At 35.8% G+C, this 19245-nt stretch overlaps 1 protein-coding gene across 11 annotated transcripts in view; it reads left to right on the top strand.

The window, feature by feature from the left end:
* The window catches only part of GPHN (gephyrin), a 626342-nt gene that overhangs the window by 371906 nt on the left and 235191 nt on the right, over positions 1-19245 (top strand). For all 11 annotated transcript variants that reach the window (XM_027111532.1, XM_027111539.1, XM_027111540.1 and 8 more), the window contains one exon: positions 14027-14161. In XM_027111532.1, coding sequence (XP_026967333.1) covers positions 14027-14161 — 135 coding nt within the window. The remainder of the gene's footprint in view (positions 1-14026; positions 14162-19245) is intronic.

The following is a 19245-nucleotide window of genomic DNA, read 5'->3' on the forward strand; positions in this document are numbered from 1 at the left end:
AAAAAAAATCCATATATATGTGTTAGCATACGGTATTTGTTTTTCTCTTTCTGACGTACATCACTCTGTATGACACACTCTAGGTCTATCCACCTCACTACAAATAGCTCAATTTCGTTTCTTTTTATGGCTGAGTAATACTCCATTGTATATATGTGCCACATCTTCTTTATCCATTCATCCGATGATGGACACTTAGGTTGTTTCCATCTCCGGGCTATTGTAAATAGAGCTGCAATGAACATTTTGGTACATGACTCTTTTTGAATTATGGTTTTCTCAGGGTATATGCCCGGTAGTGGGATTGCTGGGTCATATGGTAGTTCTATTTGTAGTTTTTTAAGGAACCTCCATACTGTTCTCCATAGTGGCTGTACCAATTCACATTCCAACTAGCAGTGCAAGAGTTTTCCCTTTTCTCCATACCCTCTCCAGCATTTATTGTTTCTAGATTTTTTGATGATGGCCATTCTGACTGGTGTGAGCTGATATCTCACTGTAGTTTTCGTTTGCATTTCTCTAATGTTTGATGATGTTGAGCATTCTTTCATGTGTTTGTTGACAGTCTGTATATCTTCTTTGGAGAAATATCTATTTAGTTCTTCTCCTCATTTTTGGATTGGGTTCTTTTTTCTTTTTGTTATTGACCTGCATGAGCTGCTTGTAAATTTTGGAGATTAATCCTTTGTCAGTTGCTTCATTTGCACATATTTTCTCCCATTCTCAGGAATGTCTTTTGGTCTTCTTTATGGTTTCCTTTGCTGTGCAAAAGCTTTGAAGTTTCATTAGGTCCCATTTGTTTATTTTTGTTTTTATTTCCATTTCTCTAGGAGGTGGGTCAAAAAGGATCTTGCTGTGATTTATGTCATAGACTGTTCTGCCTATGTTTTCCTCTAAGAGTTTGAAAGTTTCTGGCCTTACATTTAGGTCTTTAATCCATTTTGAGCTTATTTTTGTGTATGGTGTTAGGGAGTGATCTAATCTCATACTTTTACATGTACCTGTCCAGTTTTCCCAGCACCACTTATTGAAGAGGCTCTCCTTTCTCCACTGTACATTCCTGCCTCCTTTATCAAAGATAAGGTGACCATATGTGCGTGTATTTAACTCTGGGCTTTCTATCCTGTTCCATTGATCTATCTTTCTGTTTTTGTGCCAGTTCCATACTGTCTTGATTACTGTAGCTTTGTAGTATAGTCTGAAGTCAGGGAGCCTGATTCCTCCAGCTCCGTTTCTCTTTCTCAAGATTGCTTTGGCTATTCGGGGTCTTTTGTGTTTCCATACAAATTGTGAAATTTTTTGTTCTAGTTCTGTGAAAAATACCATTCATAGTGTGATAGGGATTGCATTGAATCTGTAGATTGCTTTGGGCAGTAGAGTCATTTTCACAATGTTGATTATTCCAATCCAAGAACATGGTATATCTCTCCATCTATTTGTATCATCTTTAATTTCTTTCATCAGTGTCTTATAATTTTCTGCATACAGGCCTTTTGTCTCCGTAGGTAGGTTTATTCCTGGATATTTTATTCTTTTTGTTGCAATGGTAAATGGGAGTGTTTTCTTGATTTCACTTTCAGATTTTTCATCATTAGTGTATAGGAATGCAAGAGATTTCTGTGCATTAATTTTGTATCCTGCCACTTTACCAAATTCATTGATTAGCTCTAGTAGTTTTCTGGTAGCATCTTTAGGATTCTCTATGTATAGTATTATGTCATCTGCAAACAGTGACAGCTTATTTCTTCTTTTCTGATTTGGATTCCTTTTATTTCCTTTTCTTCTCTGATTGCTGTGGCTAAAACTTCCAAAAATATGTTGAATAAGAGGGGTGAGAGTAGGCAACGTTTTCTTCTTCCTGATCTTAGTGGAAATGCTTTCAGTTTTTCACCATTGAGGATGATGTTGGCTGTGGGTTTGTCATATATGGCCTTTATTATGTTGAGGAAAGTTCCCTCTTTGCCTACTTTCTGCAGGGTTTTTATCATAAATGGATGTTGAATTTTGTCAAAAGCTTTCTCTGCATCTATTGAGATGATCATATGGTTTTTCTCCTTTAATTTGTTAATATGGTTTATCACATTGATAGATTTGCGTATATTGAAGAATCCTTGCATTCTTGGAATATACCCCACTTGATCATGGTGTATGATCCTTTTAATGTGCTGTTGGATTCTGTTTGCTAGCATTTTGTTGAGGATTTTTGCATCTATGTTCATCAGTGATATTGGCCTGTAGTTTTCTTTCTTTGTGACATCCTTGTCTGGTTTTGGTATCAAGGTGATGGTGGCCTCGTAGAATGAGTTTGGGAGTGTTCCTCCCTCTGCTATATTCTGGAAGAGTTTGAGAAGGATAGGTGTTAGCTCTTCTCTAAATGTTTGATAGAACTCACCTGTGAAGCTATCTGGTCCTGGGCTTTTCTTTGTTGGAAGATTTTTAATCACAGTTTCAATTTCAGTGCTTGTGATTGGTGTGTTCATATTTTCTATTTCTTCCTGATTCAGTCTTGGTAGGTTGTGCATTTCTAAGAATTTGTCCATTTCTTCCAGATTGTCCATTTTATTGGCATAGAGTTGCTTGTAGTAATCTCTCATGATCTTTTGTATTTCTGCAGTGCCAGTTGTTACTTCTCCTTTTTCATTTCTAATTCTATTGATTTGAGTCTTCTCCTTCTTTTTCTTGATGAGTCTGGCTAATGGTTTTTCAATTTTGTTTATCTTCTCAAAGAACCAGCTTTTAGTTTTATTGATCTTTGCTATCGTTTCCTTCATTTGTTTTTCATTTATTTCTGATCTGATTTTTGTGTTTTCTTTCCTTCTGCTAACTTTGGGGGTATTTTGTTCTTTCTCTAATTGCTTTAGGTGCAAGGTTAGGTTGTTTATTCGAGATGTTTCCTGTTTCTTAAGGTAGGATTGTATTGCTATAAACTTCCCTCTTAGAATTGCTTTTACTGCATCCCATAGGTTTTGGATTGTCGTGTCTCCACTGTCATTTGTTTCTAGGTATTTTTTGATTTCCTCTTTGATTTCTTCAGTGATCACTTCGTTATTAAGTAGAGTATTGTTTAGCCTCCATGAGTTTGTATGTTTTACAGATCTTTTCCTGTAATTGATATCTAGTCTCATAACGTTGTTGTCGGAAAAGATACTGGATACAATTTCAATTTTCTTAAATTTACCAAGGCTTGTTTTGTGACCCAAGATATGATCTATCCTGGAGAATGTTCCATGAGCACTTGAGAAAAATGTGTATTCTGTTGTTTTTGGATGGAGTGTCCTATAAATATCAATTAAGTCCATCTTGTTTAATGTATCATTTAAAGCTTGTGTTTCCTTATTTATTTTCATTTTGGATGATCTGTCTATTGGTGAAAGTGGGGTGTTAAAGTCCCCTACTATGAATGTTACTGTCGATTTCTCCTTTTATGGCTGTTAGTATTTGCCTTATGTATTGAGGTGCTCCTATGTTGGGTGCATAAATATTTACAATTGTTATATCTTCTTGGATCGATCCCTTGATCATTATGTAGTGTCCTTCTTTGTCTCTTCTAATAGTCTTTATTTTAAAGTCTATTTTGTCTGATATGAGAATTGCTACTCCAGCTTTCTTTTGGTTACCATTTGCATAGAATATCTTTTTGCATCCCCTTACTTTCAGTCTATATGTGTCTCTAGGTCTGAAGTGGGTCTCTTGTAGACAGCATATATATGGGTCTTGTTTTTGTATCCATTCAGCCAGTCTGTGTCTTTTGGTATGGTAGGAGCATTTAGTCCATTTATATTTAAGGTAATTATCGATATGTGTGTTCCTATTCCCATTTTCTTAATTGTTTTGGGTTCATTATTGTAGGTCTTTTCCTTCTCTTGTGTTTCTTTGCTAGAGAAGTTTATTTAGCAGTTGTTGTAAAGCTGCTTTGATGGTGCTGAACTCTCTCAACTTTTGTTTGTAAAGGTTTTAATTTCTCCATCAAATCTGAATGAGATCATTGCTGGGTAGAGTAATCGTGGTTGTGGGTTTTTCTCCTTCATCACTTTAAATATGTCCTGCCAGTCCCTTCTGGCTTGCAGAGTTTCTGCTGAAAGATCAGCTGTTAACCTTATGGGGATTCCCTTGTGTGTTATTTGTTGTTTTTCCCTTGCTACTTTTAATATGTTTTCTTTGTATTTAATTTTTGACGGTTTGATTAATATGTGTCTTGGCGTATTTCTCCTTGGATTTATCCTGTACGGGACTCTTTGTGCTTCCTGGACTTGATTAACTATTTCCTTTCCCATATTAGGGAAGTTTGCAACTATAATCTCTTCAAATATTTTCTGAGTCCCTTTCTTTTTCTCTTCTTCTTCTGGAATCCCTGTAATTTGAATGTTGGTGAGTTTAATGTTGTCCCAGAGGTCTCTGAGACTTTCCTGAGTTGTTTTCATTCTTTCTTCCTTATTCTGCTCTGCAGTGGTTATTTTCACTATTTTGTCTTCCAGGTCACTTATCCGTTCTTCTTCCTCAGGTATTCTGCTATTGATCCCATCTAGAGTATTTTTAATTTCATTTATTGGGTTGTTCATTGTTGTTTGTTTCATCTTTAGATCTTCTAGGTCCTTGTTAAATGTTTCTTTCATTTTGTCTATTCTGTTTCCAAGATTTTGGATGATCTTTACTATCATTATTCTGAATTCTTTCAAGGTAGACTGCCTACTTCCTCTTCATTTGTTAGATCTGGTGGGTTTTTATCTTGCTCCTTCATCTGCTGTGTGTTTTTCTGTCTACTCATTTTGCTTATCTTACTGTGTTTGAGGTCTCCTTTTTGCAGGCTGCAGTTCGTAGTTCCCGTTGTTTTTGGTGTCTGTCCCCAGTAGCTAAGGTTGGTTCAGTGGGTTGTGTAGGCTACCTGATGGAGGGGACTAGTGCCTGTGTTCTCGTGGATGAGGCTGGATCTTGTCTTTCTGGCTCGCAGGTCCACCTCTGGTGGTGTTTTGGGTTGTCTGTGGACTTATTATGATTTTAGGCAGCTTCTCTGCTAATGGATGGGGTTGTGTTCCTGTCTTGCTAGTTGTTTGGCATAGGATGTCCAGCACTGTAGCTTGCTGGTCGTTGAGTGAAGTTGGGTGCTGGTGTTGAGATGGAGATCTTTGGGAGATTTTTGCCATTTGATATTATGTGGAGCTGGGCGGTCTCTTGTGGACCAGTGTCCTGAAGTTGGCTCTCCCACCTCAGAGGCACAGCACTGACTCCTGGCTGCAGCACCAAGAGCTTTTCATCCACACGGCTCAGAATAAAAGCTAGAAAAAGTACAAAGAAAGAATTAGTAGAAGTAGAAAGAAAGGAGGGAGGGAGCAAGGAAGGAAAGAGGGAAAGAAGGTAAAAACAGAAAGAAAATAAAGTAACATAAAATATAATAAAGTTATTAAAATAAAAATTATTAAGAAAAAAAAATGGACAGATAGAACCCTAGGACAAATGGTGGAAGCAAAGCTGTACAGACAAAATCTCACACAGAAGCACACACATACACACTCACAAAAGTGGAAAAGAGGAAAAAATCATGAATCTTGCTCTCAAAGTCCACGTCGTCAATTTGGGATGATTCGTTGTCTAAAGGAGGAAAGGAAGGAAAGAAAGAAAGAAAGAAAGATAAAGTAAAATAAAGTTATTAAAATAAAAAAAAAATTATTAAGAAAAAAAGGACGGGTAGAACCCTAGGACAAATGGTGGAAGCAAAGCTATACAGACAAAATCTCACACAGAAGCATACACATACACACTCACAAAAAGAGGAAAAGGGGAAAAAATCATAAATCTTGCTCTCAACGTCAACCTCCTCAATTTGGGATGATTTGTTGTCTATTCATGTATCCCACAGATGCAGGGTACATCAGGTTGATTGTGGAGCTTTAATCCGCTGCTTCTGAGGCTGCTAGAAGAGATTTCCCTTTCTCTTTATTCTCACAGCTCCCAGGGGCTCATCTTTGGATTTGGCCCTGCCTTTGCATGTAGGTCGCCAAAGCGCGTCTGTTTTTCCCTCAGACAGGACGGGGTTAAAGTAGCCGCTGATTCGGGGGCTCTGGCTCACTCAGGCCTGGGGTTGGGAGGGGCACGGAGTGCAGGGCGAGCCTGTGGCGGCAGAGGCCAGCATGACGTTGCACCAGCCTGAGGCGCCTTGCATTCTGCCGGGGATGTTGTCCCTGGATCCCGGGACACTGGCAGTGGCGGGCTGCACAGACTTCCCGGAAGGATAGTGGAAAGTGACCTGTGCTCTCACACAGGCTTCTTGCTGGGGGCAGCAGCAGCCTTAGTGTCTGATGCCCATCTCTGGGGTCCACGCTTTTGGCCGTGGCTCGCGCCCGTCTCTGGAGCTCCTTTAAGCAGCGCTCTTAATCCCCTCTCCTCACGCACCAGGAAACAAAGAGGGAAGAAAAAGTCTCTTGCCTCTTCGGCATGTCCAGACTTTCCCCTGGACTCCCTCCCGGCTAGCCGTGGTGCACTAACACCCTGCAGGCTGTGTTCAGGCCGACAGCCCCAGTCCTCTCCCTGCACTCCGACCGAAGCCCAAGCTTCAGCTCCCAGCCCCGTCTTCCCTGGCAGGTGAGCAGACAAGCCTCTCGGTCTGGTGAGTGCTGGTCGGCACCGATCCTCTGTGCGGGAATCTCTCCGCTTTGCCCTCCACACCCCTGTTGTTGTGCTCTCCTCCTTGGCTCCAAATATTTCTCCCTCCACCATCTGCAGTCTCCGCCGGCAAAGGGGCTTCCTAGTGTGTGGAAACCTTTCCTCTTTCACAGTTCCCTTCCACTGGTGCAGGTCCTGTCCCTATCCTTTTGTCTCTGTTTATTCTTTTTTCTTTTGCCCTACCCAGGTACGTGGGGAGTTTCTTGCCTTTTGGGAGGTCCGAGGTCTTCTGCCAGCGTTCAGTAGGTGTTGTGTAGGAGTTGTTCCACGTGTAGATGTATTTCTGGTGTATCTGTGGGGAGGAAGGTGATCTCCGCGTCTTACTCTTCCACCACCTTCCCCTCGTCCTCTCCAGCTCTCTTTCGATTACTGTTTGTCTGGAATATTTTTTCCAGTTTTTCACCTTCAACCAATATGGGTCTTTGGATCTAAACTATATACTTGGATCATGGGTTTGTTCTGTTTTGTTTTGTTTTTTTGAGGGGGGTTTAATCTATTCTGCCAGTCTTTGCCTTTTAATTGAGTAGTTTAATCCACTTATATTTAATGTAATTACAGATAAGGTAAGATTTCTTCCAGTTCACTGTTTTTTTTCAGTGTCTTTTGTTGTTGTTCTTGTTCCTCATTTCCTCCATTACTTCCTTCTTTTTTGATTAATAGATATTTTCTAGTGTACCATTTTGTTTTTCCTCTCATTTCTTTTACCAAATATTTTTTCATTATTTCCTTAGAGATTGCTGTGAAGATTACAGTTAACATCTTAATTTGTCACAATCTAGTCTTAATTAATAGCAAGTTAGTTTAAATATTATGCAAAAACTTTTCACTATCTCCCTCACTTATATTGTTATTTTAACAAATTATATATGTATACATTGTGTGCCCATCAACACAGATTTATAATTAGTCTTTTATGTAGTTTTTTTTAAAATTATATAGGAAAAATACAGATTCATGACCCAAAATATACATTAATAGTGATTTTTATGTTTACCTATGTAGAGTACCAGTGTTGTTTGTTTCTTTATATGAATTCCAAATTACTGTCTAGTGTCCTTTCATTTCAGCCTGAAGGAATCCCTTTAGCATTTCTTGTCAGGCAGGTCTTCTAGCACTGAACTCTCTCAGTTTTCGTTTATCTGAGAATGTATTGATTTCTCCTTCATTCTTGAAGTGTAGTTTTACCAGACAGAAAAATTATCATTGACAGATTATTTTTCTTTCAGCATTTTTGAGTATGTCTTCCCACTGCCAACCAACCCCTTTGCTTTCTGTTGAAAAATCAGCTACAATTCTTATTGAGGATCCCTTGAGTTGCTTTTCTCTTGCTGCTTTCAGGATTCTCTCCTTTCACTTTCAGTAATTTGATTATATATCTAGTTGTAGATCTCTTTGAGTTTATCCATCTTGGGGTTGTTGAGTTTCTTGGATGTGTAGATTCATGTATTTCATCTAATTTGAAAGTTTTCAGCCATTATTTCTTCAAATATTTTCTCTGCCTCTTTCTCTCTTCTACGTGGGATTCCCATTATGCATATCTTGGTACATTTATTGTTTTCCCACATGTTTCTTAAACCCTGTTCATTTTTCTTTATTCTTTATTTATTTCTGCTCCTCAGTTCATTGATTCTTTCTTCTGCTTGCTCAAATCTTGTACTGAACCCTTGTAGTGAATTTTTTATTTTAGTTATACTTTTCAACTTTAGAATTCCTATTTGGTTTCTTTTTATGATTTCTACCTCTTTATTGATATTCCCTATTAATGATACATCATTATCATGCTTTCTTTAGTGCTTTTCCATGGTTGCTTTTAGCTTTTTGACTATATTTCAGTTAGTTAATTTAAAAGCTTTTTCTAGTCAGCCCAGTGTCAGGACTTTCTCAAGAACAGTTTCTATTTCTTCTTTTTTTTTTTTTTTTTTTTTCCTATACATGGGTCATACTTTCTTGTTTCTTTGCATACCATATAATTTTTTTGTTGAAAACTGGGCCCTTTGAACATTTCTAGTAGCAACTCTGGAAATCAAATTCTCTCCCATCCCCAGGGTATGTTATTACTGCTTGTTATAATTGTTGTTGTTTGTTTGTTGATTAACTTTTCTGAACTGCTTTTTTTTTTTAACATTTTTCTTGGAGTATAATTGCTTTACAATGGTGTGTCATTTTCTGCTTTATAACAAAGTGAATCAATTATACATATACGTATGTCCCCATATCTCTTCCCTCTTGCATCTCCCTCCCTCCCAACCTTCCTATCCCACCCCTCTAGGTGGTCACAAAGGACCGAGCTGATCTCCCTGTGCTGTGCATCTGCTTCCCACTAGCTATCTGTTTTACATTTGCTAGTGTATATATGTCCATGCCACTCTCTCACTTTGTCCTAGCTTACCCTTCCCTCTCCCCGTATCCTCAAGTCCATTCTCTAGTAGGTCTGCATCTTTATTCCCGTCTTGCCCCTAGGTTCTTCTGACCATTTTCTTTTTTTTTCTATTCCATATATATGTGTTAGCATACAGCATTGGTTTTTCTCTTTCTGACTTACTTCACTCTGTATGAAAGTCTCTAGGTCCATCCACCTCACTACAAATATCTGAACTACTTTTGTCAAGTCTGTTCTTCTTTGTTGTGTGTGGCCACTGAAGTCTCTGTTCCATTAGCTTCATAGTCAGCTAGTGATTTGACATAATTTCCTAAAATGGAAAATATAAATATACAGAAAAGGAAAATCTCCCATTCTTTACAGATGAGCTCTTTTTGTATATTGGAGCATGCCTTCAATGCTCAGCCAGGCAGTTTACTACTCTGCCTAATCTTCACTTCCTACTTGTGCAAAATCTTTAGTTCAGCAAGAGGTGAAACATTAGGTGAAGTCTTCTAAGGATGTGCATTGCCTTGGGCATAATCATGACCTCCTGGAACTCAGGAATATCTGGGAGCTTTTCAAAGCTCTTATGCCTGAAAGCATCTCATTACATGGCCTTTCCTCCCAGGTTTTTAAGTTAATCTGTTATTCATTCCACCTGTTATCCACTGCCCAGACAGCAGTGGCTAATATGTTTGACTTTAAATATTTGGATAACCTCCCCTCCAGTTAGTTGCCTGAGCCATGGGAGTGTTCCAAGATAGGGAAAATAAAGGAAAGCCCTTTGAGAGTATCCTTCAGTGAGCTACCAGACATGTTGAAACAACCACAACCCTTGAGAATAAGGTTTGTTTCCCTTCAGTATTCAGAACCTTTACCAGACATGTGGGCTGTGTCTTCAAGGCCATCACTGAGCTATATAGTAGGGGATCAATTGGGGGGTTTTGTGGGGGGTTTTGATTAAGCATTCACCTGGCTGCTGTAAACTTGATTAGTTTCTAGATTTCTGATAAAGTTGATTCTGACAGATTTTGTTAGTTTATTCACTTCTTTAGTAGAGGTGTGGACTATTGACATTACCTACTCTATCTTTCTACTGATGTCTCTCAGAAAGGATTCCTTTTAAGACACAAAAAACACTTAACTATAAAGGAAAATATTGATAGAGCTAACTAAATTTAAATTAAAATATTCTGTTCATCACAATACATGATAAAGAAGGCAAGCTACATAGTAGGAATAGATATTTACACCATATAAAACTGATAAAGGACTTGTTATCCAGAATAGATACAGAAATGTAACAATTCAATGAAAAATGAATGACTTAATAAGGGAAAAATAGGGCAAATTGAATAGGGACTTTACAGAAGATAACATCTAAATAGCTGATAAACATGAAAAGGTGTTTACTCTCATTAACAATGATGGGAAAAGAAATTAAAACCACATTAAGGGGACTTCCCTGGCAGTCCAGTGGTTAAGACTTCACCTTCCAATGCAGGAGATGTGGGTTTGATCCCTGGTCAGGGAGCTAAGATCCCACGTGCCTCGCATCCAAAATATCAAAACATAAAACAGAAGCAATCTTGTAACAAATTCAATAAAGACTTTTAAAAAACACACACATTAAGACATTTTTAGTAACCCATTTGAAGAAGAATTAATAATACTGACAATACTAGGTAGAGCTAAGTAGTGGAGTAAGAGGAATTGTCACCATTTTCTTTTGATAGACATATAAATTGACTTAACCAATTTGGGAATTTGTAAAAGAAAGTATTCACACCCTACAACCAGCAATTCTGTTTCTGAGTATATATATCCTAGAATTAATGCATGTGGGAATTATGGTACATGAACAAGAATTGTTCATAATATCTCCAAAAAGGAAACATTACAAACACTGTACAACAGAGTTATCCATATTCACTGCATCCTTTTCCTCCAACTTTTTTCTTTACCACCTCTATTGAGGTATCTATCTTCATCAAATAATCGCTTTCTTTTAGGTTACTAATGACCACCTCTATCTTGTTCTTTAATGTCTGTTTCTTTCTCCTTTTTCTGTTTTGCTGTATTCTTTCCATAAGGTCTTTGTCTTTCAGATCTCATCTATTTCTGTAGCTTCCACAATCTTATCTCTGCAAATAATTTCTAAGTCTCTGTCTGTAGCATAACTTTCTTTTTTGAGATGGATGAAGTTTTATTTCCACACTATATTACATAATGAAATTGGAAATTTATGGTTGCCAGGATTAACTGGATTCTCAATGATGGTTGATATTTCCTTTGCCAATGCCTTAGTTATCCTCCATGCTTCAGTCATCAATGCATTTTTCCAGATTTTTATGACGCTCCTAGAGTTATCTTTCCCACTTTTACTTCCCATTTTTCTCATTAGATAGATCTTCATTCCAAGCACCAAAGAAAAGAATATTAGTGAATGTCTCTCTTTTTTTTCCACCAGTTACCCTGGTTTGTCATCCCCACTTGCTTCCTCAACTCGTTTCTATTCTTTTTACTTTACTTGTATCTTCTTTAATTGCTAGATCTAATGGCATCTTTTCAACTCTCACCTTACTCCTGTTCTCCCCAATAGTTGATATTTTGTAACATCTTTTGTAACATCTTTCTTCTCTTTTCTCTTCCCTTATGTTCACTCTGTCTTAATTTTCCTCTTTTGTCTGTTTCTTAAAGATAGGAAGACCAAATAATTTATCTTCCAAACTGAAACACTTCTGAAAGTGAGAAGATGTGTTATTTAATAAAGTCAGGATAATAGATATAAACCCAGATTATTCAAGGAAAACAAGATTGTATCATCATACCATTTACAGGGCTTTTTTTTCCCTAATTCCTTTTCTTCTGTTAACCCCTTATGGATATCACCTAGAATTTTGAACCGTCATCTTTTGTTCTTTTACATGCCCTCCTTGGGTGACCTGAAATATTTGCATGACTGAAACTACCACCTTCAGTGATAATTCCCAAAGTATATATCCAATCCCTAACTTTTTCCTGAGCTCCAGTCTCATATTTCCAATAGTTAATTCTGTATTTCCAGGCTAGTAACCCAAAAGTATGTACCTCACAATTTAAAGTTACCTTCTTCCTCAAATATCCTACTCTTTTGTTTATTGGGGGGATGAAGAGTGTGTGTGTGTGTGTGTGTGTGTGTGTGTGTGTGTGTGTGTGTGTGTAAGTCTGGAAATATATATCATACATGTATACGACTTTGTGCAGATGCTTCATTAGGTACTGGATGTACAGTAGTAGCAAAAACACAGTTCCATCATCATGACAATGCATTCTGGTGTGGGAGATAGACATTGATCAAACTAGCATACATATAAATGTAGTATAAGTATGGGTAATTTCTGTGAAAGAGAGAAACGTGGTATTATGTGAAATATAATAGGGGCATTTGACCTTTTTCTTTCCAATACATGGCCTTTTATATTAGACATAAGTGACAACATACAGCTCTTCTAAATTAGACTGCTTCCATTTCTTTCAAATATTTATTGCAATCCACTATTCAAATATAATAGCAAATGGAGCTATTTTTCTTCTCAGAATTCCCATTGCTTTTCATCCTAGTTATGGGGTTATTGTTCATAAATCACATAAATTGTTAAGCCCTGAAATGGTGGCAGTACCTTTGGTATTGAGGATGTAGGTATGGAAACTAAATAAAAGAGCATTTATGAAAATAATATGTCCTTTGTGAGAAAGAGATGGTGTGTTAGATAGAGAGCACCTTTCTAGTCACAAAATCTGGCTGCTGTTTTCTTCTTTTCACATAGTAAGTAATATTTGTTGATTGAATGATAATTGCTTGAAAGTAGTCAAGTTGTCATTTTGAGATTAGAAGACCTACACTCACTAGTACTAGCCCAGAACATGAACTAAATTATGCAAAGCCCCAAATAATAAATTTTATAATCAACGTAAATATTAATATTTTTTTAATAATCCACATTATTTGTCCTTACATTTATATGTTTTTACAGTAGTAATATTCAGTTACATCAGTCTTTACCCTATTGATAGGTATAATAACTAGCAATCGCCAACATTTATTAAGTATTAACTACTTGTGTTACATAATTTATATACATTATCTTATTTAACCCCCAGCAATAATCTGGTGAGGTAAATGCTATCATTATCTACATTTTTTAGGTAAAGGAAATGGCAAGTTAAAAAAATATATCCATCAGTATCCCAGCAAAGTCACAGCATACTTAAATGGATAATTGAAAAGAGTTTAATAAAGGACTATGATATTTACAAAAGCTTGGGCAGATTTTAGGGAAAGCAACAAAACATGATGCAGCACCCTGGGACTAGTAATAGTGGGGATCATTAATACTCCTAGTCCTAATGGGGCAAGGGAGGGAGCTGCTATTGGAATCCAGAAAAGAGCCGAAGGCAAGGGTCATCTGATAGGGGCTGTGATCTTAGCCAACCTACGGTGACCTGGTAGAGAAGGAGCCAGGGGAATAAATGTCAGACCTTACTCTCCTACAACTCTTCAGTTTCCTGACAGTGGCTCCTATTAGCTGAGCCCAGCTAGAAACCAGAGAGCACAAAATAGCTTATTGATTCTATCTATACAGGTTAGCTTCAAGCAGAGAGAGTGAAGAAGGGTGGAGAATGAATCTGAAAGGGAAATGGAAAATATCTAGGAATTAAATAACTATTAAGTGGCAGAGCCAGTATATGAATGCCAAACACTTTACTTCTCACTACAATTCTGTACTGCCTCATAAAAAAAGCTTTGATGAAATATTATTTGGCCAAGGAAAATATTTTAAATCTGAAGGTTTCTACCCTATCCCAAATTGTTGGATGCATTCATACGTAACAGTGAGTGAGACCAAATATCTGAGAGCTCAGCAGCAAAGAATGCCCCCCTCAAAAAATGTTTGATGTGGGTATTGATTTTACATGTTGTTGGTATTTTCAGCATATTAAACCATACTTGTTCCTCTTGTCCAGATTCCAGACTCCATCATTTCTCGTGGCGTTCAGGTGCTCCCACGAGACACAGCCTCCCTCAGCACTACTCCTTCAGAATCTCCTCGTGCTCAGGCTACATCTCGCCTATCTACAGCTTCCTGCCCAACACCAAAAGTAAGTACAGTTCCTTGGCACCTTACACCTGCTCTGCTATGTGAATCTGGGAAAACTAACCAACCAGTATTTCCCTCCGCTTGTCAAGATTGGATTGCATGCAAGATAACACGATGAAAAATTAATGGGCTATAACATAGTTACCACCTAATGTTTCACAGATTGTCGTATTAGGCCAACAATAGAGCAATAGAAATTTCATTCAAAATGCCTACCACCTCACAGCGATAGGTATTACTTTGTGTAGCTCCTGTTTCTTTGTTGTAGACTTATTACTTTTTAGCATACTTATTAGTATAGAAGTGAAGTTATTTATGCAGGGGATGAATGTGTTTCTGGCCAATAAACAGTAAGATTAACAAAATAAAATAATATCACCAAAGGGATTTTTTTTAACTTGTCCAGGCAGGGGTAGCTCCCTGCTCTAGTATCATTCCAAATTTTTTCAAACATATTCAACTTGGAATGTTGCTGCCTAATATTTGGAAACAAATCTAAATTGATTAGAAAGAAAGTTTTAATGCCAACCTTTGGGGGAGGGAGGAAGTGTCTTAGTATTTATTTTTTATAATTTTTCCCAAGTACTGAATCATGTAAGGGGGTGGGGGGAGGATTAGACATTTATTTGCTACCTGACATCTTCATGTATGTGAAAAATTGAGTAGCAAACCTAATTATGACTGTGATGCTTTTTCCTGGAATATCTCTTTCCTGGCAAAGTTAGTCATTTGTGCTTTCAAGTTTTCTATGGGATAGATCCACTATTGGCATCAAAAGCTTAACAGTAACATTCCTTCTTATTTAATAGGATATGACGTTAGATATCAGGCTATACAGTAAATTTATTTCAGGGCTCTCTAGGTAATTTTTCAAACTGTGGCTTTTTCACTGTCATCAGATTTAAGGACTTATATAGCTATCTTCCTCAATTCCAGCTTTTCTATGAGTTTTATGAATATTATCATTGAATTTAACTAGAAGTAATCTCAAGCAATTCTTGATATGTGTAGTGCAGTTGTTTTTACATTCCATGGTACAACCTTTTCAGCAAAGTCTTCAGAGTGTTAACTGTTGTATATCATTGTTTTTAGACTTGTGTCAAAAATAGCTGATATTAATTTTATAGTTTAAAAAAATTGACGTCCTAAATCTTCAATAAAGAAAAACTATAAAAACATTCTAGATATAAAATGTATGTTATACATTTATACATGGGGTGCCAGTCAGCTACATCTTCAACTGAATGAAAACATGGAGTTCTCAAGACATAATTTGGGTAGAAGAATCTCATCCATATCTTATAAATTTTTAAAACAAAATAATTTATTTGACTTCATTAAATTCCAACAGTATAAGTTGTACTCATTTATAAAGTCTGGGAATAATTAAAGCTAGATGTTAAGTCCAGTATAAAATTTACTCATTCACCAAATATTAAGACCTTAATGATGGGAATACAGAATTATCTAAGACACAGTATTTTTTTCTTAGTGATATACTGTGTACATAAATATTTTAAGCTAAGTTTAATTATACATAGTAGTTCTTGAGCCTTTTTAAAACTCTGCAATTACATCTTAATTGCAAAGAGAATATTAAATACAGTTTTAAAAATCACTCCAAATTTCTACATTAAGTTAATTTGCTTATTGCAAAATTTTAGGGGAGGAAGTGGCTTGTCTTGATATTTTTTCCATAGTTAACACTTAGCTGTTCACATTGACAGTAAATTCAAATAAAACAATATTTGAATATCTTTTTTTTCAGGAATTTTTTTCTGTATTTTTGTCTAGGAATAAGATTCTGTTTCTTTTAAATAATTTTTACCAACACCAGAATGTAATCTCAAAGATAAAATTATTGCTTTGTTGTAATTTTAAAATTAAACTTTTACAGTTAAATCAGAATAGTAATATAATAGAAAAATTAGTTTGTATATTTTAAAAAGAAGTGAAGATAATCAAATTAATCCTCCTATTAAAAGTCTCAAATTATAAGACTGCTTAATTGAATGTAAACTAGATGCTTTTATATGTACTTTTATATCAGTGACATATAATCTCTGCCCTCATGGAGTTTACAGTTTAGTCAATGGTATATTGAAGTAAATAGGTATTTTTTAAATAAATTTATTTAAAATAACTGTTTAAATTATAATAAATATACTTTTACAGTAACTTAATAATGATACATTGAAATTCACGCTAAGGAGAAGTAAAAAAGTGTAGTGATAGAAAATAAAAGGAGGGAAACCTCACTTAGATGAGATGATCAGAGAAGCCCGCTCTAAGGAGTAACATTTCACCAGGGACATGAAAGATGAATAAAATAAAACAAAAGCTTTTTTGCCAGGTGGAGGTTTTGAGAATTATATTCAGCAGAAATGACCACCTTACAGGTAGTATTCACCAATCAAGAACTCTCAGACTAAAACTTCATTAGTACATAAATAACCTAATTCAGTGACTTCAAAATTCAACTTCAGATATCAATTCTTTTTTATTTTAAATAATGACTTTTTTTTTTTTTGCCTTTGCCTGCTGAGTCAAATTTCAAGGATGTAGGTTTTAGGACATTAATCTGTTCTAGATGAATTCTTTATTTTAACTTTATAGCATAAAAATTTAGGGCAGAGAAGAAATCAAAAAGAAAGTCAGGTTTCTAATTTGAGATATGGGTAAATGATGTTATTAACTATACTAAGGAATAAAAGAGAAAAAGCAAAGGAGAGTGGTTAATACATTTTGGTTTTGAATGTTTTCAATCTAATATATGTATGAGACATCCCAGGAATGATATCTTAGCACAAGATTAGAACACAAGTTGAGTTTGACATTGTTATTGTTACTGCATCTTAGATGGGATATTTATAATTTAGTACATATTACTGTTTGCCAAACCCCATAGAAATACCCCTTCCATGTTTCAGATTAGGCATGCAGTCTGTCATGTGTAGAAATATATGTGCGAATATGTTTTCTTTACATCGGAAATACAATACAGTCTTAAAAGATGAGCACTAGAAAGAGCACTTGACTTGATAATAGACGACCTGGATTCAAATACTGACTTCTCTACTTAATTACTACACTGCAATAAGCAACTTGCTCAACTTCTCTGAGCTTTTTGTCTGTGATGAAGCTGGTAATCCTTGCCTCCCCAACAGGGTTATTAATCTATTAAATAAGTCTTTGCCTGGTTCTGGGAAAGCAGTGGTGAGCAAATAACATTGTTCTTGGCTTTACAAACAGATAAAACAGGCAACTATAAATTATAATAAAGTATAATAAGTGCTATGATTTATCAGCAGGAATACAGAATACTCTGGGAATAACCATGAGAAACACTTACCCTAGTCTTTGTGAAAACACAGAAGAGTTAAATAACCAAATTATGATTAAAAACAGTTCCAACCTTTCCCTCTGTAGCTTTTTATCATGGGGGAGGATTTAAGATGAAAACTTTCTGTCCATTTGTATGTATGCATCTATTCCTGTGAGGTCAACAATGTAATATTAAACATTATTTTAAATTCACGTTTTTTATGCTCACTGCAATATAATTGTTCTTTGATTGTGCTTTGATCCTTTAAGATTCTCCAGCTATAGTGAGAACACGATCTGTAAAACATACAAAGTTTGGATTTCCTTTTCAGTACACTCATCACAATCTAACAAGGACAACAAGGTGTTATCTTTTCTAAACAGTTCTTCATAGAATGACATTGTCTCCAGCAAAAATTTATTTGCTGAAATGACATATTTTTCTGTATATGGAGAAAGTCGTTTCTCTTTCATATCAGATATTTTCTTTTAATGAAATCTGACTGAAATGACAATTGATTTTCACTTCTCTTGCTTGAGAACACAGTGAAGTATATTTTAAAAACAAACTTGGGATTTTAGTCTTTCATTGCCCTAAGTAAATTAGTGCCTAAGTCAAAAAAGTCAAATAGTATGTAGATTCTATGAATGGGCAATATCTAGAGGACTCAAGTTCTAAAATGGTGATAGTCTCCCAAAAATGGTTTGCTAAAAGAATAATTCTGTAACAAACTGCGTTTTAAAGTGAGCATGGTCCACAACTTAAATGAGTTCTGATTTTCAATTATGAAAGGCAGCAGCACCTCTATTAGAATCAAGAGGCTTGTTGTAGAGCATAATAATCAGAACAAAAAAGAAAAAAATTCCAAACTTCCAATCAATTCACCATTCCCTATAGATGTTATTAAAATAGAGAATTTTTTACAAAGACCAATTCAATTTTCCTTTTATTCCCTAAGCATCTGAAGTTTGACTAAAATAAATAAATGAATAAATGTAATCTCTTGTCACATATTCCCTTGTACCTCAAAGGTTAGAATAGAATTTTGTGCCCAGACTAACCAGCAAGTTCTTTTTTTTTCCCCTTAAGAAGAAAATATAAATTCTCCCTAATTAAACTGAAGTTTATAAAATAATTTAAATGTATATATTGAAATATCTTTAGGTAGTATGTGTTCGTTTAATAATTAGTAATAATGTCTAATCTTATATTCAAACAAAATGCAGAATTATGACTTCTCTCTAGGCTTCTGTTATTGTCCTTTGAGCAAAAGAATTTATATTACTCTGGTTAAAGAATATTTTCTTAACTCAAAGTTTTTAATGTGTATGTTTGAAAGGCAGTGTGATTTCCTTTACATATAAAATGGCATTATTTGATCCAGTAATATTTGATCCAGGGTAATATTTTCTCTGAGATTTTTTTCCTAGGATGTTAGTTTTTACAAACTATTCCATATTATCACCACTTTCCTTTGTGAACATCAGAGTGATTGTGTACTATGGCTAGTTCATTGGTTCCCAGGTCTCTGGAGAATGTCATGAAATTTCTAAAATTCTAGCCTAGATCAAGGCAATAACTGAGGACTACAGATGATTTTCCACTACTTTTGAGAGCCTAAATAAAATCAGTAAGACTACACTAAACATCAGGTTTCTTTGCTTTTGTCTGAAGTCATGTCAACAATGGTATATCAACAACTGTTCAGCAGTTAATGACATTGTAGAAATGTATGGGTTCTACATGTGGAGTCAACAAAC

Source organism: Aethalodelphis obliquidens, unplaced genomic scaffold (genome assembly GCF_003676395.1).
Source record: "Aethalodelphis obliquidens isolate GAN/ISIS:26980383/991018 unplaced genomic scaffold, ASM367639v1 scaffold10, whole genome shotgun sequence".
Classification (NCBI taxonomy): Eukaryota; Metazoa; Chordata; class Mammalia; order Artiodactyla; family Delphinidae; genus Aethalodelphis; species Aethalodelphis obliquidens.